This window comes from Antennarius striatus, chromosome 12, assembly GCF_040054535.1.
Source record: "Antennarius striatus isolate MH-2024 chromosome 12, ASM4005453v1, whole genome shotgun sequence".
In the NCBI taxonomy this organism is placed as follows: Eukaryota; Metazoa; Chordata; class Actinopteri; order Lophiiformes; family Antennariidae; genus Antennarius; species Antennarius striatus.
In genome coordinates this window covers 13,821,095-13,841,064 of record NC_090787.1, presented here as the reverse complement: position 1 = coordinate 13,841,064, position 19,970 = coordinate 13,821,095, and the positions used below count along the sequence as shown (strand labels likewise).

The window sequence follows — 19,970 nt, the reverse complement described above, 5'->3', positions numbered from 1 at the left end:
GGTTATTTGATTTCAGATGTTGTAACCTCTGTATTTGTTTCTTTCTTTCACAACATAATGTGTAATATATTTTAAAATGTAAAGCCAATGAAAAAGTGGTCCTTATAGGAACAACAAACACATGTTTGTTTGTTTTTTTTGTAAACTGGTAACTCTGGTACTCATCTCATCTAAACTGTCACTGTTTCATTATAGTTTCTATATGATAGATAGATAGATAGATAGATAGATAGATAGATAGATAGATAGATAGATAGATAGATAGATAGATAGATAGATAGATAGATAGATAGATAGATAGATAGATAGATAGATAGATAGATAGATAGATAGATAGATACTTTAATAATCCCGGAGGAAATTGCACATATCCACTGCTCAGCCAAACACCAGGAAAAAACAAAACAAGACATACCACAACACATACGCTACACTAACAGACACATGTAGCATTAACAGGACATATACTAAACTATAACTAAAATATAAACAGTATAAAATTAAAATATAAACAGTATAAAATTAAATTAAATCCATTTAACCATTTAACTATTTTTTTGATAGAGCACTATATCATTTTTACTAATCTAAATTTTAAAAAAATTGCTTTAAACTAGAAACCAACTAAAGAGTATGTACCACTGTCACTGCCACTCACAATTCAACACAATTCAGCCCTGCTTCATGCCAAATTAACTAATACTGTACTACCTAACTCCTTGGCCCTTGTAAGCTACTCCTGTCATTTATAATGCTCTGTTTATCATTATGATAGTCAAGAAAAAAATCAGTTTTCCCTCATCTTTCATCTGGTTCTAACTCTGCCATAAAATTTTCATATCTTCCCTGAACAAAGATTGATCCCCTTCACTGAATTTAATCAAAGTTTGCAAGATAATTGTATGACTAGCCAAACAAACAAAAAAAACAAACATGGCTCAGCTCATGATCTCCGCCCTCTCTCACTGGTAACAATTATAAGTTGTAAGTTTCCATCAATTTAATTTTGAATATTGTTTTTAAAATAACATTTTAATCATAATTAGACATTGATTGTCTACCATTACTGATTTTGCAGTTTTAAATAAAGTTTCAGTGAAACGACCTCTCATCGCCATCCGGGCCTCTATATACGTCATATTACGCATGCGCACTCTTCCACTGTGGTTCATCCTCTACAGTCGGTAAGTGTGAAATGGCTGTTTGAATGGACGGTGTTTCGTATAAAATCTCTTATCATCCTCGCTTTTAGCTCCACTTTGAATTATAAAAGTGAGGTTGACATGCAAAATAGACATGAATGCGTGTGCGAATACCTTTATTTCCCTTTTAAAGCACATTTAGAGTCGTTTGACCTTCTCTGTGGTTTTCCCTCCTCAGAGAGACCCGGGCTTCGACCAGATTTGACCGACCGGATCAAACGACCTAAATTAGAAAATGTACGCTTGTGCAAAGTTTGTCTCCACGCCGGCTCTGGTGAGTGTGATCCATTTGATATATCCATTTTTTGTAATTTAGATTCTGCTTCCTTTTTATATGTTCAGTAAAGTCGCTGGGCCTGTGGTTGAACTTGAGTAGAGCTAGCTGGCAAGGGTATCTGCAGTCTAAGCTAGCAAGCTAATGCTAAAGCACATAATGTTAAATAACTGTCTGTTGTCAGCGTGTCTGCATAAGGTTAGCCAACAAGGTGCATTCAGATTCTTTAATATATTGCTTTCGTTCAAGCTCATATTAAACAGTTAATTCTCTATCAGCCTCTAGCTAAGGTCATTACTGCCGTCTCTAAGCCACTTTTTTGCAAAATCACCTCTAACCCTTCAGAGCCTTGAAACATAAATGACCAGTCATTATAATTGGACATTGTAAGCTATTTCTTAAACTTTGAATTTAGTGTCAGTCACTAATGCCCCTTTTTTTACTTCAAGTGGTTCCTGCAGGCTGAAATCGTGCATACATTCACTTTACAAAGGCCTATCAGAAACATCATATGCCAATTACACTTTCCATCACCACAGATAAATAACTTAACTGAGTAGTTTGCACATCACAAGTTTTGTATATCACGAAATGCCACAGGTGCACAAGTGTGCACGTTGCAGAGAATGACCTATTGTCAAAGTGACATTCAAGGTGTCTCCCACCTGCTCACTCTTACTAAGTAGAAATAGCTTCCAACAATATCCCTCATGTCCCATTCAGCTCGTATGCAAGTTGTGTAACTGAAATGTTTCTCCAGGTCCGTGCTGGTTCCCGGGCTCTTTACAGACCCCTCTCTGCCTCTGTGCTGTCCAGGCCTGACCTTAAAACAGAGGTAAGATAAAATGCAATGATTATGGCAGCTAAGAAATTTTATTTTCTAATTACTCTGAATTCATATATACTTAATGGTTTTGATGATTTCCCAGAAAAATGTTAAATTGTAACTTGTAAATTACCCCAGCGTGCTGTTAGCTAATTCAAAATTAAGACATTGTTCCAATTCAAAGGTCATTATGAAAATCGGAAGACATTTATTGTGATTTTTATCAAATCACAATAAATGTACAAATTTTTTTTATAATTGCTATCATTCTGGCAATTTGTTTGGGTAGTTTTTTGCATTTCCAACTGTTTTTTTTTGTGTTGTTTTTTAATAATATAGCATTGGTGTTCAGTGTTGGGGCTTAGTTTTGTCTTTCCTCCTCCAGAGCAGTGTTGCTGTGATGCCACAGAGCCCTCTTGCCCAGGCCACACTGAGGGGCTTCCAGACCAGTGCTATTAGCAGGGACATTGACACCGCCGCCAAGTTTATTGGCGCTGGGGCCGCCACAGTCGGAGTCGCTGGATCCGGAGCTGGAATTGGGACAGTGTTTGGTAGTCTCATCATTGGTTATGCAAGGTTTGTTTTCATACATGTTCATACATGAAAATGTTAAGGTGTTTGCAATTAGATTTCTGATGCCTGGCTTGCTTTCAGTGGTGTGTTTACAGTTTTTCTTTTTGTTTTTGCAGGAACCCATCTCTGAAGCAGCAGTTGTTCTCATATGCCATCCTGGGATTTGCCCTGTCTGAAGCTATGGGACTGTTTTGTTTGATGGTTGCTTTCCTTATCCTATTTGCCATGTAAAACTGCAGTCATACAATTTCCAAACAAATGTGACTACATATTTTATTGTGGCTACTAAAACTGTTGTGTTGGTGTCATGCAAATGTACATTTCCAAGTCCTTCAGACACTGTCAAAAATACGAAACATGTATTGTACAAATGTAAGAAATTACGTGATTAAAATACATGTATTTCACTATTTAACAATGGCAGTAACTTTTGTCTGGATTAAGCTAGTAGGGAAGCAGTCAGCTTTGGTGAATGTGATCTTTCCTGTGAAGCAGCAGCTTATATTTTCCTTCATCAATCTTGTTTTCTCAGTAATAACCTGGACAGGTTTTGGGAACCACCTTTTGCATTTTTGTTAGGTTGCAGTTCAGATAGCACTATAAAGCAGCAAGTCAGTGCTCGGTTTTGTAAATGACAAATAAAACGAGATAATTTACTTGAGATATATGATGAATTTTGATTTCTTTACATTATCATGAAGTTCGTCCCCTTTCAAGAGCTGCCAGTATTCATCCAACCTGTCTGTAGCTTAGGTTGGACTATTAAATCTGAAGCGATAAATTGTAGCCAGTTGTTGGTCAACTACCCCTACAGTAGTTATCTATGTGACAAGAATCACTTCTGGGTGCTCTGAATAATAGCTTGCGATGAAATTCATTTGGCTTGCTGTCACATGTAATTGTGACATGAACCTGTATTTCAAAACATTAATGTTGACCATACTGGTCGAAACAAATAATTTTTTAAAAAACTTCAGCACATCAGACTTAATTCTGTTGCACACATACAGTACATTAATGTAATGGTCTTCAGTAATCAAATGTTTTTAATGAGGTAAACTATAGTGTTTTCGTTAGGTTTACAGCATATGAGTACTGTTGTACATTTTTTGCCATGAAAAGTACTGCACTTGTCCTGGTTGTGACGTATACGGAAGAGTCCACCGTCGATCTCGCGATATCTTGGAACAGACGGGATTTGGAAACAAGGGTTGTGGCTAAGGGGTAAGTGACCATTCTAAGTCAGCTAACGAATACAAAGCGGATTTAAAATACGTCATGTCTGGGATAGCAAGATATTTATGTTCCAGTACGACTAAACGGCCACGAAATAATCCAGGATATATCCTCTGTTTATAGTGATACTTAGGTCCAAACATGGCGACGGTTGTATGTCAACGCAGAGCTCAGGCTATTCCATGGAATCGACTGGAACAGATTGTAGCACACCGATCCTCGTATGTTGGATCGGGAAATGAGCATGTCTTATGATGACACCGAGGTGTAAACAACCACAGCAGCCGCCCATCGATGTGCTTTGTCAGTATTTGTAGCTGTCCTTTCCCGGGACGTTCACCTTTACTGTTAGCAACCCGTCAGCTGTTACCTTTGAGCTCCTCAAGACACCCGTGGTCTCATTTACCAACACTTTAATGCTCTTGGTTGTGAATGACAGTTAAATCCCACTTATGTTTTCTCTCTTTTATTTCAGGGTGACATAAAAAAAGAAAAACTTCCTTAATATGAGTGATGATAAACCTTTTCAATGTACTGCTCCTGGGTGTGGACAGGTAATGTCACTTTCTGCTCTTACTTCAGATAACCCTATTTATAGACCTCATGCTGCTGTTACAGTGGATATAAAACATTATAAATTAAGAGAAGTTCAACTTCCTTATTTTTTGTCCAGAAACCAGTCAGTATTTGTATACCTGAAAACTAACTGGGCTGGAAATGTTTTTGTCTATTGGAATGAAACGTATTCAACTTATCTTGAACTATAAATTAGAAAGGTATTTAAGTTTTAAAACGAGGAAAAACCTGAAAATACTGTAGATCTAAATGAATATGATCCACATCCTACTGATTTTAGTCTTTTAGTGGCTCTGATCCCAAATAAATTTGCATGTCTTCAAATTGCCAATAAGTGGCTGACGTACAGGTCATGTCAGTAGGTCAGCAGTCTAAACACCTTAACGTTCAGCTCTCTAATGTTTAGAAGATCCTCAGTTAACCATTGAATAAAGTCAACTGGACTTGAAGATGGTTTGAAGAGGTCTCTTCAGTTTTGAACGCCTTATGGGGAGTTCCAGATATTTACTATAAATGTAGGTTAAATTTCTGGAACTCCCCAGAATGCGCAAACAGGATTTACAGAAAGAGGGATTTTTTTGAATTATTGAGTATTGATTTGCAAGATTTACCTTGTTACATCCCGCTTCAAAGCGGCGATGTATTGTAATTGTCAGCGTTTGTGTGTTCGTCCGTTACTCTGTTAGTCCGTCCGTCCATCTGTCCATCCGTTAGCCCACCAAATATCTTCACAACCATTGCAGATAGAAAGATGAAACAAAAAGCACATTACTCAGGCAGCAAAGGGGATGAAAATGAGATGATGACCTTGACCTTGAGAAAACTAGGTCAAGGTCAAATTTTAACTTTTGTACACTCAGGAACCGGATAACATAGAAAGACGAGGGAGATGGCCAGTGTGAGTAAGACCATAGATCAGTCTTAATTCAGGGGTGTCGCAGGATATGCAGTCACTGGCTGCATTGGTTCTTGTTATATGTTTTATTGATTTTTCCAGTGATATAATGTTTGTCTGCTTAGTACTTAGGCACCTATTTAAAGTTTTGTTAAAACTTCAAATAGGTGCTTACAGAAAACAATCATATTTCTTATTCCTTGTCTCATTTTGTTACATCACAGAGATTTACAAATGAGGATCACTTGGCTGTCCACAAACACAAACATGAGATGACCCTCAAGTTTGGCCCAGCACGGAATGAAAGCGTCATCATTGCTGGTGAGTGGCTTTGAATTTTACATGATTGGATGTTATTTTCCCTGAAAAGCTTTAACTGAAGGTTTTATTCGCTCCAGACCAAACACCAACACCTACCCGTTTTTTAAAGAACTGTGAGGAGGTTGGACTCTTCAATGAACTCGCAAGTCCATTTGACCATGACTTCAAAAAAGCAGCTGAAGATGACATTAAAAAGGTTATTCTTGTTATCAAATGTCTAGTCATTATATTATATCATGTAAGATTTATTTGTCCTATAATAAAAAAATAAAAAACCTTTATTTATTTATCCCATGTTTAGCACCAAGCGGTAGATGATGGATGGATGGATGTTTAGCATGTCTCTGATCTCTGGTCTGTTTTACTGGTTCTTATAGTTACCACTGGATTTGTCCCCTCTTGCAACACCTATCATACGTAACAAAACTGAGCAGCCTACATCTTTGGATGCACATCGAGACAGCCCTCTGCCTCATCCAGAATCTACCACAAGCGATGACAAGGTAAAACTGTCAATGAGTAGTTTCTGATATTTGTGAAAATACAAGGAATTAAAGAGGATGTTATGAAATGTGAATGAAATGCTTCTTTTTGTGATATTTTACAGGTCCACTCCTGTGAATATTTTTATTAAAAGTGATCACATTACTTTCTTATTATTATCCAGAGAAACTCAGGAGAAATACTAGATGACTTATACTAATATTTACATTTGTTTAATTATTTTTTTTTCATTATAAGGAGGAAAATAAAATGAAATTCGGATCATTCTGTTATATTTTGGAGAAATTCATTAAAGAATGTGGTGTTCCATAAGCACGTCCTGCAGCTAAGGTGTTGTATGATGTTTTCAGGACTTAACCTTGCAGCCAGCCTCACTGCCAACATCCACTATAGTCCATCCTGCATCCCTCCAAGTCCCCAATGTACTACTAGCAACCTCAGAGGCTAATGTTGTAATGCAGCCAGCTCTCCCATCACCAACATCTAGCTCTGTTATTACCCAAGTCCCATCCACTAATAGGCCTATAGTGTAAGTAACTAAAAACATCCATTTTTAAATATCATAGTTTTATGTAGTCATCATTCTTTATTTTTTATTTATATTGGTGCACTTTTGTCTTGATGAGCTCATATTTCATGTGGCATGTATTCACTTTGTTTGTGATCTACTCTGCTGGAGTTTTGTATTTTTGACCATGGACCCCATAAGTTCCCAAGAACAATATCAGCACTGCTCAAATGAAAGTATTCATTGTGTAATAATCCCGATATCTGAACATTCAGCTTAGTCTCTTGAAACCTCAGTATTTGGTCTTTATGCAGTATTGTGTAACGCACAACGCACGAGATATGAGTATTGTTATATTCTTAAAATCTGTGTCGTCCATTAGAGGTGTAAAATTGAATCTGCTAATGACCAAATACTGTAGTGGTTCATATTTATTTTAAAAATGGAGGTACCGTAATGCCACTGGCAGTCTGAAGGCTGTGTAAAACGGAAATAAAAACAGAAAGCAAAGGCGTGCAGATTCTTTTTGGCCTATATTCAATTGCGTAAGATGCTCAGAAATTATTTTTGATTTTAAAAGACATGGATTTTATATTTTGTGTACATATAGGCATTTAGAATAGGTTACCTTCAACACATTTTGTATTTAGGTGAAACCAGATAAGTCATAAAGGTTTTATACATCATTTTATTCTGTTGTTGTCTTTCTGTCAAATATGGCATCACAATCCTCACTTGTTTCTTTGTTCAAGGTTGAGGTAAATTGGCCATGTGGACGGCTACAGTTGGCAGATGGATGATATTTACATTCTCAATCAGGGTCTAGTAGGGGCCCCTGAGGCCATATCTAAGTAATTACATTCTTTAAGTGTCGTTTTTTTCAATAATGAACAATATGATGAGAAAAAGACAGTTTGAAGAAACAATAAATCTTTTTATTTAAGATTTTTGCTAATAAACCATTGGTTTAATTTAAAGTAATGAAATGATGCTATCCTTCATGTTCAACTTTACATTCACCCTTTATAATATAAAAAATTAATTAAAAATTAATGTTTAATAAAAAGTCCCCATCTGAGCAAGACTGATGTCACTTATGGGGTCAGATTTGACAACAAAATATTTGTGCTACTGTATAGATATTGCTTGAACCTGTTTGACAACATGTGTGTTTTGAGTTGGATTTTGTTTTATTTCAACTTTATTTTCATAAGTTGTTTCCTAATTCTGACATGATATTGATCACTAGCCATAGCTGTCTTTATTCTGTGACTTAAACGTTTGTTTGAATGTGAGTCACTGTGTTGTGTGTTATTTTGCTTACTGGTTTTTGTTTTCTCTCCCTCTCTCAGCCCAGTGTCGGGCACCTTCCCTCTTCTCTTACAGCTGCCTAACGGCCAGACTATGCCCGTTGCTTTACCAGCGTCCATCACAAGCTCAAGTGTACATATTCCAACTACAATCCCTGTGAGTGTCCTGCTGTTTACATTGATTTCATGTAATTTTTATAACCTTTCACTCTTCAGGATCTTCCAGAGCAGGTTTTTATGGAACTGTTATCATTTGAATTTATTTTTTGGTAACATTTCAAGGATTCAGAATTCATCCTGGCATCAAAGATGAGCTCCAGAGTTCATATATTAATGTCTAAACTCCAGCATCAATACCAATGGAGCCTTGAGGTGAAGAGGTCTTGTTTTTTACCAAGGAAAGTACTGAACCAACTAATGAGAACCTGGAGAGAACAAACACAGACACATGGATCACACACAAATTCCACACAGAAAGGAATCAAACTCAGAACCTTCTTTCTGTGACTTGACAGCGCTACCCACTGCATATGTTTTCATATGTTGAGTAATTTACTATTCGTGCAGCAAGTAAAATACCAAACTACCCAGACTGCATCCAGTGCATTTATTTACTCTTTGGGACTCTCTTTTCTAATTTTAAACATTGCACCAACATTCATTTGCATCTGTCCAAAATGTGAGTGGTTCTTTCGCTGCTCAGACAGAGGGACTATTCAAAGCTTTGGCACTGCAGATTTGGCAGTGTGGAATTTTAGAGGTTGAATAAAATAATGGAGTTTACAGTATAAGTGTGTGTCATTGAGGCAAAGATGTGGGATTTGGCTGAGACACAGCAGGCTCCAGTCCAGGATGCCTCACTGCTGTTTGTCCTCATGCAATTAGAACGAACACTCTTGATTTCTGGCAGAGCAGATAGCTGATACTACTAATGTGTTTTGTAAACCAATTAAAATTGCAACTCATGAGTGTCTCATATAGGAAATATGTTGTAAATTAAGGTCTTGTTGGTATATTTTTGAACTCCCCCATGTGGTAGCTTGTTTTGTTGTTCGCTGCAGTCCAGATTGTCTATGTGGAACACTGAGCAGCAGATGATTATCTCCTGATAGCAGCTCAGCAGGGGAAAAACTTGTATCTTCTCAGTCTGCAGGGACTGGGAAATCCGCTGACAAGCAAAGGAAAGCAAAAATAGACGGGGAACCTGAGCCATCATGTGGCCTTACTCCACCATAATTTCTTCCTCCCCCTCCCGCCCATTGTCTCATTGTCAGCCGCTGCGAGAGGAGTCCTGGCTCTGGCCTTCTGACTCGTGTCTCTCCATCGTCTCTTCAACTTCCCCGTCCATATGCTCACACACAGGCAGGCAGAGGTTCATTAGTGTGCACACTGTATCTCCATGTGGTGCTGCCTCCACAAAATAACAGGCCATCCAACCTAATGAGGCTGAGATATGAGAAAACACTGACTGTGTGTGTGTGTTTGTTTGTGTGTGTGTGTTATGGGGGAGCACCGCCTGCCTTTTTGCTGCCGAAGACTAATTTTCTCTGTGCTTATCTGTCTCTTTGTGTCTTTTGCCGTCAGCTTGTCAGACCTGTCACCGTTGTGCCTAATGTCCCAGGGATCCCAGGACCTCCCTCGCCGCAGCCGCAGCCCGTCCAATCACAAGCAAAGCTGGTATTAATGATCTTTTTGTTTACGTCAAATGTTATTGCCATGTAGAGCCTGTTATTTCCTTTTTGAAGGGAATCATACCAGCCCAAGCAATGGGTGATCCTAGTGTTTTAAGGTAGCAGTTGCTTGTCTTCACCTGATGGGGGCGATAGTGAAAGACTGGGCAGCTAGTACTGTGTTCCAAAAACTGCGTTGATGAACTAGTAATTAATATTTAATTACCATTCTCCTTCATCGATATAATTATTAATTTCCCAGTTGCAACTTAATTGCATGATCATTTTCAGCTTCCTATAAAAACTACATATTTGTTATTTTGTTCTTTTAAATGAAATAGAATACTGTACAATAAAAGACCAAAGTTCTTCAGAAAATTACATTTGATCATAAGGAGCTATGAACAGAAGTGAACCGTAACCTTTGTGATGAATAAAAATGATTGATTAGAATGTAAGTAAAATAAATATATCACCACTGTTGCTTTTCTTTCTAACACATGATTGTATTTTTAATTATTCAGGGTTTTGAATGGGTGGCCTGAGAAACAAGCTAAAGAATCACCTTAAACTTGCAAGTTTAAGGTGATTAATATTTCAATCATAGACAAGAGGATGAATAAAGAACATGATTTGCAGATTATTCAGTAATTAAAATAAATATTAAAAGCCGCTCTACTCCTGCAGAAAACAGTATATTTCCGCACTATAATACGCAGCTAAAAGCTTTTAATTTTCTCAAAAACCAACAATGCGCCTTATAATCCAGTGTGCCTTATATATGAAAAAAGCTTTAAAAAAGCCCGTTCATCGAAGATGCGCCTTATAGTCCGATGCGCCTTGTAGTGCGGAAAATACTGTAATTGAGCTATATTCTTATGATTACTTTGTGTGGAAAAGATGATCTTGGCAGCCTTGTTACACAGTTCTTCTATTGAAGCAGTGATCGTTGAAGGCCAGGCGTAATAGGTGTTGTGTTTGAGATCAGTGGCAATGTGATGAAACACTGATCACAGAACCTGTAAGTGTTCACAGCATGCACTGCTCATGGAAATGAGCAGATAAACTGTAGGTGTGCGTGTGTGTGTGTGCGTGTGTGGGCATGCACGTGTGTGTGTGTGTGTGTGTGTGTGTGTGTGTGTGTGTGTACGTACATGCATGCATGTTGGAAGGGGAGGATTGATTCTGACTGGTGCGTAAGGCGAGGGGCGTTTGTTGGGGATCACGGTGCATGGAGATGACAAACGTGTAGACAGTGTTGTGCTCAGCACGCCGTCACTGATGCCAACCGCAGGGGGGGGGCAGCCGGGGGGGCATCCTGGCACACGCTCACCGAGGCACATTAAGTCGGCCTCACCCTGCATGGAACCTTTTATTCAGCAGAATCCTTCCTGACCTGCACCCCCCCCCCCACCGCCTCACTCTCGGCACGCACCTCCCTCTGCACTCTGCTCATCAGCAAACACCTAATGAGCCTGCGTCAAGAAAACAGACCCCCACTCAACCTGTCTGCTCCACGCCCCCACCCAGCTCTCAGGGGGCGCAGGGAAGGCACTTTACAAGGACTGATGATGCTGCAAAGACCACAATAATGATAATTAACTTGCTGAATTTAGAAGATAATGCTGTTAATTAGTTGCAAAATAAAGATAAGTAATATAGTAGCAGATGGTTGAATAACACCCATGAGATGGAGGGTTATTACACTGATGAGGTTTCCATGGCAGAGATGAAATATGAATCTAACTGGCTTTTCCCTTTTTCTATGGGCCATTCCAAGAGAATAATATCATGTTTCTGCCAGAAGAGCTTCTGGAAGGGTATTACACGATAAACTAATTTGGTAGATAGATTGGTCTGGCAAAGGTAGTTGTTAGAATAATGTGGCCCTCTGTTTTCTCATGTAAATGAATTCCCTCTCACTTTGTTAGTGCTTCGAAAGCCTCATTCACTTTCACCTTGTTTGTTCGGTGTTTGATACTAGAGGAATTGGCCTGTGAATCATGCACACCAATCTGCAGAGAATTTGTTTTCTGTGAGCGGGTGTGTGTTGTGTGTCATATGCAGCTCCAGTAAATGTTATAAAAAACCAGTTTTACTTCCTGTATAGTGGATATCAAAATAAGACCACAACCTAAAGCTATGAAAAATAATGTGAAGAGTTTTATCTGCTTACATGTCTTTTTTTGTGTTTTATAACATTGTGTTCTGCAGATGGAAAGTGTGAAAGGGGAGTCTAATTAAACCTGCACTCTGATTATTCGTTCCTGGATGCATTTAAAAAAAGAAATCCTGGACAAAATCTTACTTGATTTAAAGTGCATTTTTGTTTAAGTTGAATGAATCGATTTGAATCCAGTTTGAAATTCCTTTTTTTTAAAAGCTGTAATATAAAGTTCATTAACTGGACATGGTACCTAATAAGAGTTGAATGTTTTTAGATTTGAAATCTGTCTTAGTTACATTGCCTTGTTTGGCTGTCACAACTAGTTTAATTGATAAACAGAAAGCATTTACAAGTGAAAATCATTGTTAAATATGGTAAACATTATTACTTTGATTAACGAATACAGTATTCATTTTTTACCAAGCACGTCATTACATGAATAATTCTTGACTTTTTTCCCGTTGCTGATTTTTCTCTCTAGAAGCTGAAAACCACGCTAAGCCAGCCGCTTCCTCAGGTAACCAATGGCGACGGTGGTGAAATCCAGAGCAGTGCTGTGACCCACACATCTGCTCCAGCATCTCCTGCCCTGCCTCCAACCCCAGCTCCAGCCCCTACGGTGCTCCTGCCTCCTGCTCCGGCTCCTACGGCGCTCCTGCCTCCTGCTCCATCCACTCACCTGTCCACAAATGAGGAAACGTCTCCCCATCCCCTTCAGCAGCCGGCCACGTCCAGCACAGAAACACCTGTGAGTAGCCACCACTCTTGAGCGTCCACAGACATTTACTGACTGAACAAAGGGTTTTCCTGATACATCCAGAGAAGGAACCGCTTTACATATAATCTGGTCATGTGCACCTAATATAGAATAATAATCCAGTCAAACTTTCTGGTTCAATTAATACATTAGCTGGCGTGTTATTCAATTAAAATGTATGTCAGAATGGCAACAAGTACTGTATGTACTGAGGAGGGTATGCTAAATCTTTGTAATAACAGCCCTGAACAAAATGTACAAAAACTAACATCTGATGTTGGTTTTTGGTTCAACTTTTCATGATTTATCTTATTTTTTAGGCCAACGTCTTGAATGGCAGCTCATGTTCAAGTGATGCTTGTTGTTTTTGATGAAAGAAAATTAAACTTCAAATTTTGTGACTCAGTCACAGTACAGTAATGACCATGGTTAACTTTTCATTCTGTAGGAAAATTAGGTATGGCGAAAAATATGGTTTTGCTGTTGGTACCAAACAGCAGAAATATTCAAAAAAGTAACTGAGCCCAGTCTATGAAACCTTAATTTGTGCTTTTTGTTAGTTGATTGAACATGATGAAAAGGTTCCCTGAAGTTGCATTTGATGATGCTGGACATTGTCCTGTTAATGGTTCATAGTTAATGGTTTCCCGTTATCACAATTGTTCAGGCTTCCCCAGTCCCCCCTGTGCAAAACCCTCCAAGCACAGGGGGCCGGCGACGCAGGACTACAAGCGAAGACCCCGATGAGAAGCGGCGCAAGTTCCTGGAGCGTAACCGGGCTGCAGCCTCTCGCTGTAGGCAAAAAAGGAAAGTCTGGGTCCAGTCGCTGGAGAAGAAGGCCGAGGACATGAGCTCAGTGAACGGACAACTCCAGGTGCTTCTTCCTTCTTCCCTCCCCCCCACAGCTTCTGCATGCAACAAAACCTACGCCATCCCTCTGTTCGCTTGCTTTTTTTCATCATGTGTCAGTTTGTGTGTGTGTGTGTGTATACTGTATGCATCCCTGTACCTACTTATCATTTTGCGCCGTTGATATAAGCGTGTCTACACAGACTTTTCCCTTCTGTGGTGATGAAGTCTTTAAAGCCGATTAAGGAGCAGCCTAGTGACAGCAGCGGTGTGTGAGCCCTTTACATCGATGCATCCCTGTCAATAAAGATGTATCCTCCAGATGTCAGCCGCGCGCAAGCGTGTCTTTGCTTCTGTCTCAGCAGTTTGCTGAATGGCCTCAAAAATCTCCTAGGGAAAGGTGTCTTTTTGAACCTTCATTTTGCAGGAAGCAATTAGGATCTGATGCTGACAAGTTCGAAACAGTTCATGTATCTGCTGTCTCTGTTGATAAGTGTGAGTCGGGGGTGCGGCACATCCGTGTTCCAGACAATTAAATGAGATGCGGTGTTTATTTGCTCTCTGTCTTATTTTTCTAAGAAAGCAGCAGAGTAAGATGTGAAGGAGAGGACAGACACCCACGGAAAAGGAGCAGGTTCAGATCCTTAATGCTCAGTTCAAACACGACTTATCACAGTTTTCATGCACTTGCTGAGGTTCTGTTTAAATGTAGGAAGATGAAGGCGATAGGTGTATGAATGGGGTTACAAACAGATCACACCGCTGTTAACTACGAAGAAGAAAACAACATGTGGCAGAGAGTAAAAGGGTGCTTTATTTGAAGACATTAATCAGCAGTGCGGTTTTTGTTAAAACCTCCCATGCTGGCACGGCTTAGCTGATCAGTGAAACTGCCTCTAATGATGCACAATTATTTTAACATCATCCTTAACTGGCTTTTTAATGAGGTGTCAGACCAGGAAGCTTACAGGGCTCCCAGCATCACCCAAGGCCCGTTTGCTTGATTTCGATTAATTCACAAAGTTAAAAGCAAGTCTAACTCTCCAAAGTCCAGCTCGGGGTGGTTTGATATTTGAGGTATGGTGCAGTGGAGGGTGAGCTTTAAAGGAACGTTGATGTTCGTATTGGCTGGATGGAAGCGCAGTGAATCTGGCATAGGCTATATATGACACATGTGTCCCTTTCCACATGTGTTTAAATCAGCCTCACAATAGATCAGCCCTGCCAGCAGCAGCAATGCTAAACAGATGGAATCAAATAAATTGGCTGCTTTTAGACTAATAGATTGAGCCGCCCACAGTAATTTAAAATAGAAGAGAAAGAGCTTAAATCTGCCATTGGGTGTTCTGTGGGACCCAAGCCGCTCTAAATCCAGTTAAAGTCACCTTCAGCGAAATGTGGCTCCCTTTTACGACATGCAGAAATTGTCAGCTCCTGTGGGGGCCGTAACGACTTGAGTGTAAATCTATGCAGCGTCTTACTAAGTTGCAGTGAGAATCCGAACGCTTCTCCTCCGAAAAGATTCCTTGTGAATATTTTCCAGGAAAAACATAAATGAGTAAAACACATCATTGTTGATTCGGAATTCACTATGTCATTAACCATTAGTGTTGTTTGCTGTTTCCAGAGGCAAATGTATAATAGTCAGGCTGCAGCTTGGTAGAAACGTGGTACAAAAATGTGTGGGATATGTTTGAGATAAGGAGAAAAGGTTTAATTATTTATCTACTTGTCTACTGATATTTCATTTAACAATCTAACCTCTGTCTGTTTTGGAAATATGTTGGGTTTTTTGTGTGTTTTTTTTTTTTTTTTTTACAGATTTGAGCTCTGCATCCTCAGTTTTGTCTTCATGTTATAACCTGACATACCGTTTGCTCCAGAGTGACAATTAAATTGAGCGCTGTTGTGTCTCATCTCTCCCAAAGAGTGAAGTCACCCTGCTGCGAAACGAAGTGGCTCAGCTGAAGCAACTTCTTCTGGCTCATAAAGATTGCCCTGTAACCGCCATGCAGAAGAAATCTGGCTATCACAGTGAGTAATGATCCATTATTCTCAGTCCAACGCTTCCAGTGAAACAAATCTAAATCGTGCTCTGGCTCAGGAAGTGTCTGACTTTAGATGAAACAGGAAGAGCTATTAATGGATCAGATTCCTTTAAAAAAAAAAAAAAAAAACTTTGAAAAAGTTAAGATGTTTATGGACGCTGTCGTTTCACCAGCTTTCAGGAGACCACAGGTGGCATCCACTAGAGAACTGTCTCCTCACCTGACACCAAACTAAACCTTCATCTGAGGATAATTTAAATTAACCATCTGCTTGAATGATACTCATAAACCAAAAGTTTGGGTTATCAAGCAGTGGATGAGAAAGGATGATCTCTTTTTATACCACCAACATCATAATTAAAAGTGTTTTTTATTGTTTTGGTCTTACACAATGATCGTATTTTTGAATATTTAACCATATCGTGACAATTCTAGCAATGGTTGTAGAGTTGCTCCACTTAAAGCTCCTGAGCCTGTACGGAATTTTATTTTTGGTCTCATTCATGCCAGTATTTCTTAGTTTCCCAGCGCGAGTTCACCACCATCCTGACTCTCTGATCAGAAATCACCTTCTCACATTTCGCAACTAGAATGAGAGTTCCCCAGCCGTTGGGATCTAAATGCTTCTGCTGAATGCTATTGACAATGATTGCCTGTGAATGAGTCCATTAAAGCAGTGAGCTTGACAAGACTGCAGAGCGTTCTTGTTGTGGGCTGTTCTTTATGCGTTCCTTACCGCTAACCGTCCCACCGACACGCGTCGTGGGCATTACAGGACTGATGGCTGCTAGGCGAGGATGGGCTGTCAGAGCCGGGTCTCATTTGGTATCAGCTGGATTGTTTGAGAAAAAGCTGCTGATTAATTTTGTCATCTTCCTCGTGTTTGTAGACTCATCCAAAGAATTACATTTGCAACACTTTGTACCCTGTTTGGGAAAGTGTAACTTCATCCAAATACTCCAGTTCATCAGTTTGTCTCCTGATGACAGGTAGGGTAGAGGAGGAGCCAAGAAGGAATCCAACTAATGTCAGGGTGAAAATAAATGCCTGTCAGATTGGCAGAATGAAACAAAGAAAGAAAGCAAGAACGCACATTTCCGCTGACGTTGTCACTAAAATCTGAATAATTAGAGGTAAAAAAGTTTCCAGGTTGTGTCAAAACAAAATCAGGTAATTATTGATCATCAGCGAGCTGAAAGGAGAACTGGGGGGGGGGGGTGCTGATGAGCAGATCATCAGCTGTTGTATGAATGCACCCAGAGACTATCACACACTATACAGATGACATCACTTTTTAGGGATCTGTAGTATTTTATATACAATAGAACTGTTGATGTTGAAGATTATTTATTGTTTATTTATTATTTTATTATTATTTATAAGTTTGCTGCTACTCCTACTGCGGGTGGTAGAAGCTGAGCCTCTCAGTCTTTCAGCTTTTTCCCCTTTAGCCAATACTTACAACTAATCTTTATTTTATAAATTACATCTAGGTACACATTTCAAGTTTTATCCCCTGCCTTGTAAGTATTTCACTGACTGAAATATGAAGCTAAAACAATAAAAAGAGTGTTTTCTAAGCTGTGTCTGTTTACTTCCTGGTTAGGTTCCGTGCAGTTAGAAGTTCAAGATATTTATTTGTTTCTTCACAAAATCGTTATTTCAGATTTAATGACATGAGCTCCTTCAAAGTCTTTCCTCATACCCCCTGGCAACGGCATCAGCTTCAAGCACCCCTGGTTGGGAATCACTGAAATAATCGATGTTCCCTAATTAAAGAACATTTTTAATTATGACTGATATTTGGCCCTCGATCATGTAAAGGCCTCATCAAGACATTTTGTTGGGTAGCACACCTCCCGAAAGACTCTGCCATCCTCTACCCTTCATTGCCCTGCCCAAGTGTCGCCATGGCGGGTGGGGGGTGAAATTACCCACACTGCCTGACAAGACAAGCCAGGACATGCTTTCACTTGGCATATCCAGCTGTCCATCTGCTTGTGGTGAACAACCCCCCCCCCTTCCTGAACCCTAGAGAGCTAAGAGCAGCCTTTCTTCCCAGAGTCTCTCAGCATTGTGATGCGTCAGCGAGGCTAGGCTACCTTTTTAATGTCATTAGGAGTAATAATCTTCACTTGGATATAAAACAAGAAAACCAAGGTAATTTATTTTAAGGTTGACCTTCTGTATAGTAAAATAGCAAAGGGACTTTATAGCACTTTGACATTCACTGGCACTAAATCATGAGCTCAAAGTCCAGTCAGGAAGGCCAGGAAGCCTCTCGTGTGAAGACATCGGTATCAGACATTAATTGCTTTCCTCTTGCTATGGAATCTGTAGTGTACAGTCTCAAATACAAAAACCCAGTCATTAACTACAAAGTGCCATAACAAGTGACTTCATATCATTAACAATATTAATTATCACTATGCTCCTTATTCCTTTACGAAACAGAGCATGAGAGTAGAGTCTCTTTTTTTTTTTTTTTCCATCAGGATCCAATTAATTCAATGCAACTGCTTTAACAGCTGGTGGCATTTCGACTCCAAGTCTTCGCTACTCTCCAGTGTGAGCATCATTAAAATCAGGTGCTGTAATCATCTGTCGCTGCAGTAGTTGGCAAGGTAACAAAAAAACAAATGAGAATGTAGTTAGGGGTGGGAAACACTGCCACATGCCCCAGAATGTAATGTACCGTTATGATGTGGGTTTAAATTGACATTGGAGCTTTAATTAAAGGAAGAGGTGCAGAAGTAGCATTATGGGGATTAATGAAACAGTTTGCATACGCCACATGCAAATAACTGTTTTACATCTGATTAGGCCTACGTGACAGAGCTTTCACCAGCCTTTCTGGATCATATCGGGTGAATGTTGAAACTTAAAACAGCAGCGTAAGAGGTTCTCCAACATCAGAGTGGTTCGAGCCTCTTCACCGATTTTTTTTCTGGTCTTTTCCAACAGTTTCTGACAAAGGCGAGAGCTGTGAGGAAATGTCCGTTCCCAGCAGCCCCCAAAGCGAAGCCATCCAGCACAGTTCTGTCAGCACCTCCAATGGGGTCAGCTCCTCCTCCTCCTCCACCACCACCCTGGCGGCCCCCGCCCCATCCAGAAGCGCCGCCACCGCATCGACCCAGAGCACAGAGGAGAGCCAGCCGCAGAGGAGCACCCCCACGTCTTTGCCTTCAGGGAGTTGATCGTCCTGAACTGTTGCCGAGTGTCAATGCTGGAGCGTCATCGCCCCCTCAGTCTCAGACAGAGGGAGGGGGGGCGGATTCTGTCTCAGCTTCAGTTTGGACCACACTGTTTTTTAATTTATTCTTGATTGGGTTGTTTCTGTTTGGGCCGTTTTTGTCCTCTGTAGGCGATGCTTTTAAAAATGCAATGTTTTCTCTCCAATTGTTGAAGACAAAATAACAGGCACTTTAGGTGTAAAATGTAAAAAAAAAAGTGGTTTTAAAATGTTTTTGTATTTGTGTGAATTATTTATTACTCTTGTATATTTTTTTATTTAAGAGAGATCATCCTGAGGGTCGATCAGTGAATTATTAGAGACCATACCAAAGTGTGTTGTGGCTCATTTCCAGTTTGTTTTTTGTTGTTGTATTTATTAGCACCATCTTTATGATGAATTTAGATGAGAGCAGTCACTTTTTAAAATCTAATTTAATTCCTTTTTGCACATTTTGTGTGATGAAAGGTTTAACTCTTTCGAGTTTTGACTTTCCACTTTAGCACTGGCAGCTTAGACGTAGATTTTAATACTGTCACAATGTAAATGGCTGACTCAGAATATGAATTTGACAACTTTTCTGTAACTTTTCTGACCAGCTGTAGTCATATTTTGCAGTTTGAATGTTGGTTTTCTAAAAGGAGACAAGGTTTGAACATGTGTATTATTTCATTAACATTCCATCTGTCGTCTGATTGTTCCTGAAGCAGTGATTGTATGATTGCAGTACCATTACTCAATCATGGTGACTATGACTCAGTGCCATTAATGTTTTAGTAAAAATGAATTGTGTACATTTCAGTATATCTTATTTTGTGTTGGTTGCTATTCTCTCAGATTAAGGGTCTCATAAACATGGGTGTCCTGCTTTGTTTACTGTCTTGATGGCTTCAGCGTCTAATCCAACACTCATGTTTTCATGGCTGCAGTTCTAGAAGGCGTTTTTAGAACACATTGTAAATGACATCAATGATACATTGTATGTAACCTTTCTTAAGTGTTAGGTACTTTTCTATAGAATA

At 39.5% G+C, this 19,970-nt stretch overlaps 2 protein-coding genes across 2 annotated transcripts; both read left to right on the top strand.

The window, feature by feature from the left end:
- The first annotated feature begins 1,147 nt into the window (after positions 1-1,147).
- On the top strand, positions 1,148-3,536 carry atp5mc3a (ATP synthase membrane subunit c locus 3a). Its single transcript, XM_068329159.1, has 5 exons — positions 1,148-1,184; positions 1,381-1,476; positions 2,237-2,311; positions 2,688-2,878; positions 2,992-3,536. Exons 2-5 carry the CDS (start codon positions 1,438-1,440, stop codon positions 3,104-3,106), a joined length of 420 nt encoding a protein of 139 aa, XP_068185260.1. The 5' UTR covers positions 1,148-1,184; positions 1,381-1,437; the 3' UTR covers positions 3,107-3,536.
- Positions 3,537-4,067: 531 nt separating this feature from the next.
- atf2 (activating transcription factor 2) lies at positions 4,068-19,744 on the top strand. Its single transcript, XM_068328967.1, has 12 exons — positions 4,068-4,099; positions 4,587-4,665; positions 5,807-5,903; positions 5,981-6,099; positions 6,281-6,406; positions 6,758-6,936; positions 8,268-8,382; positions 9,810-9,902; positions 12,544-12,810; positions 13,487-13,693; positions 15,597-15,702; positions 18,681-19,744. Exons 2-12 carry the CDS (start codon positions 4,618-4,620, stop codon positions 18,911-18,913), a joined length of 1,590 nt encoding a protein of 529 aa, XP_068185068.1. The 5' UTR covers positions 4,068-4,099; positions 4,587-4,617; the 3' UTR covers positions 18,914-19,744.
- Positions 19,745-19,970: the final 226 nt, after the last annotated feature.

Coding starts and splice junctions, on each gene's coding strand:
- atp5mc3a (XM_068329159.1), top strand. CDS start 1,438: ATGTACGCTTGTGCAAAGTTTGTCTCCACGCCGGCTCTG. Junction 2,312..2,687: donor GGCCTGACCTTAAAACAGAG/GTAAGATAAAAT, acceptor TTCCTCCTCCAG/AGCAGTGTTGCTGTGATGCC. Junction 2,879..2,991: donor CTCATCATTGGTTATGCAAG/GTTTGTTTTCAT, acceptor TTGTTTTTGCAG/GAACCCATCTCTGAAGCAGC.
- atf2 (XM_068328967.1), top strand. CDS start 4,618: ATGAGTGATGATAAACCTTTTCAATGTACTGCTCCTGGGTGTGGACAG. Junction 6,407..6,757: donor CTACCACAAGCGATGACAAG/GTAAAACTGTCA, acceptor TGATGTTTTCAG/GACTTAACCTTGCAGCCAGC. Junction 15,703..18,680: donor GAAGAAATCTGGCTATCACA/GTGAGTAATGAT, acceptor CTTTTCCAACAG/TTTCTGACAAAGGCGAGAGC.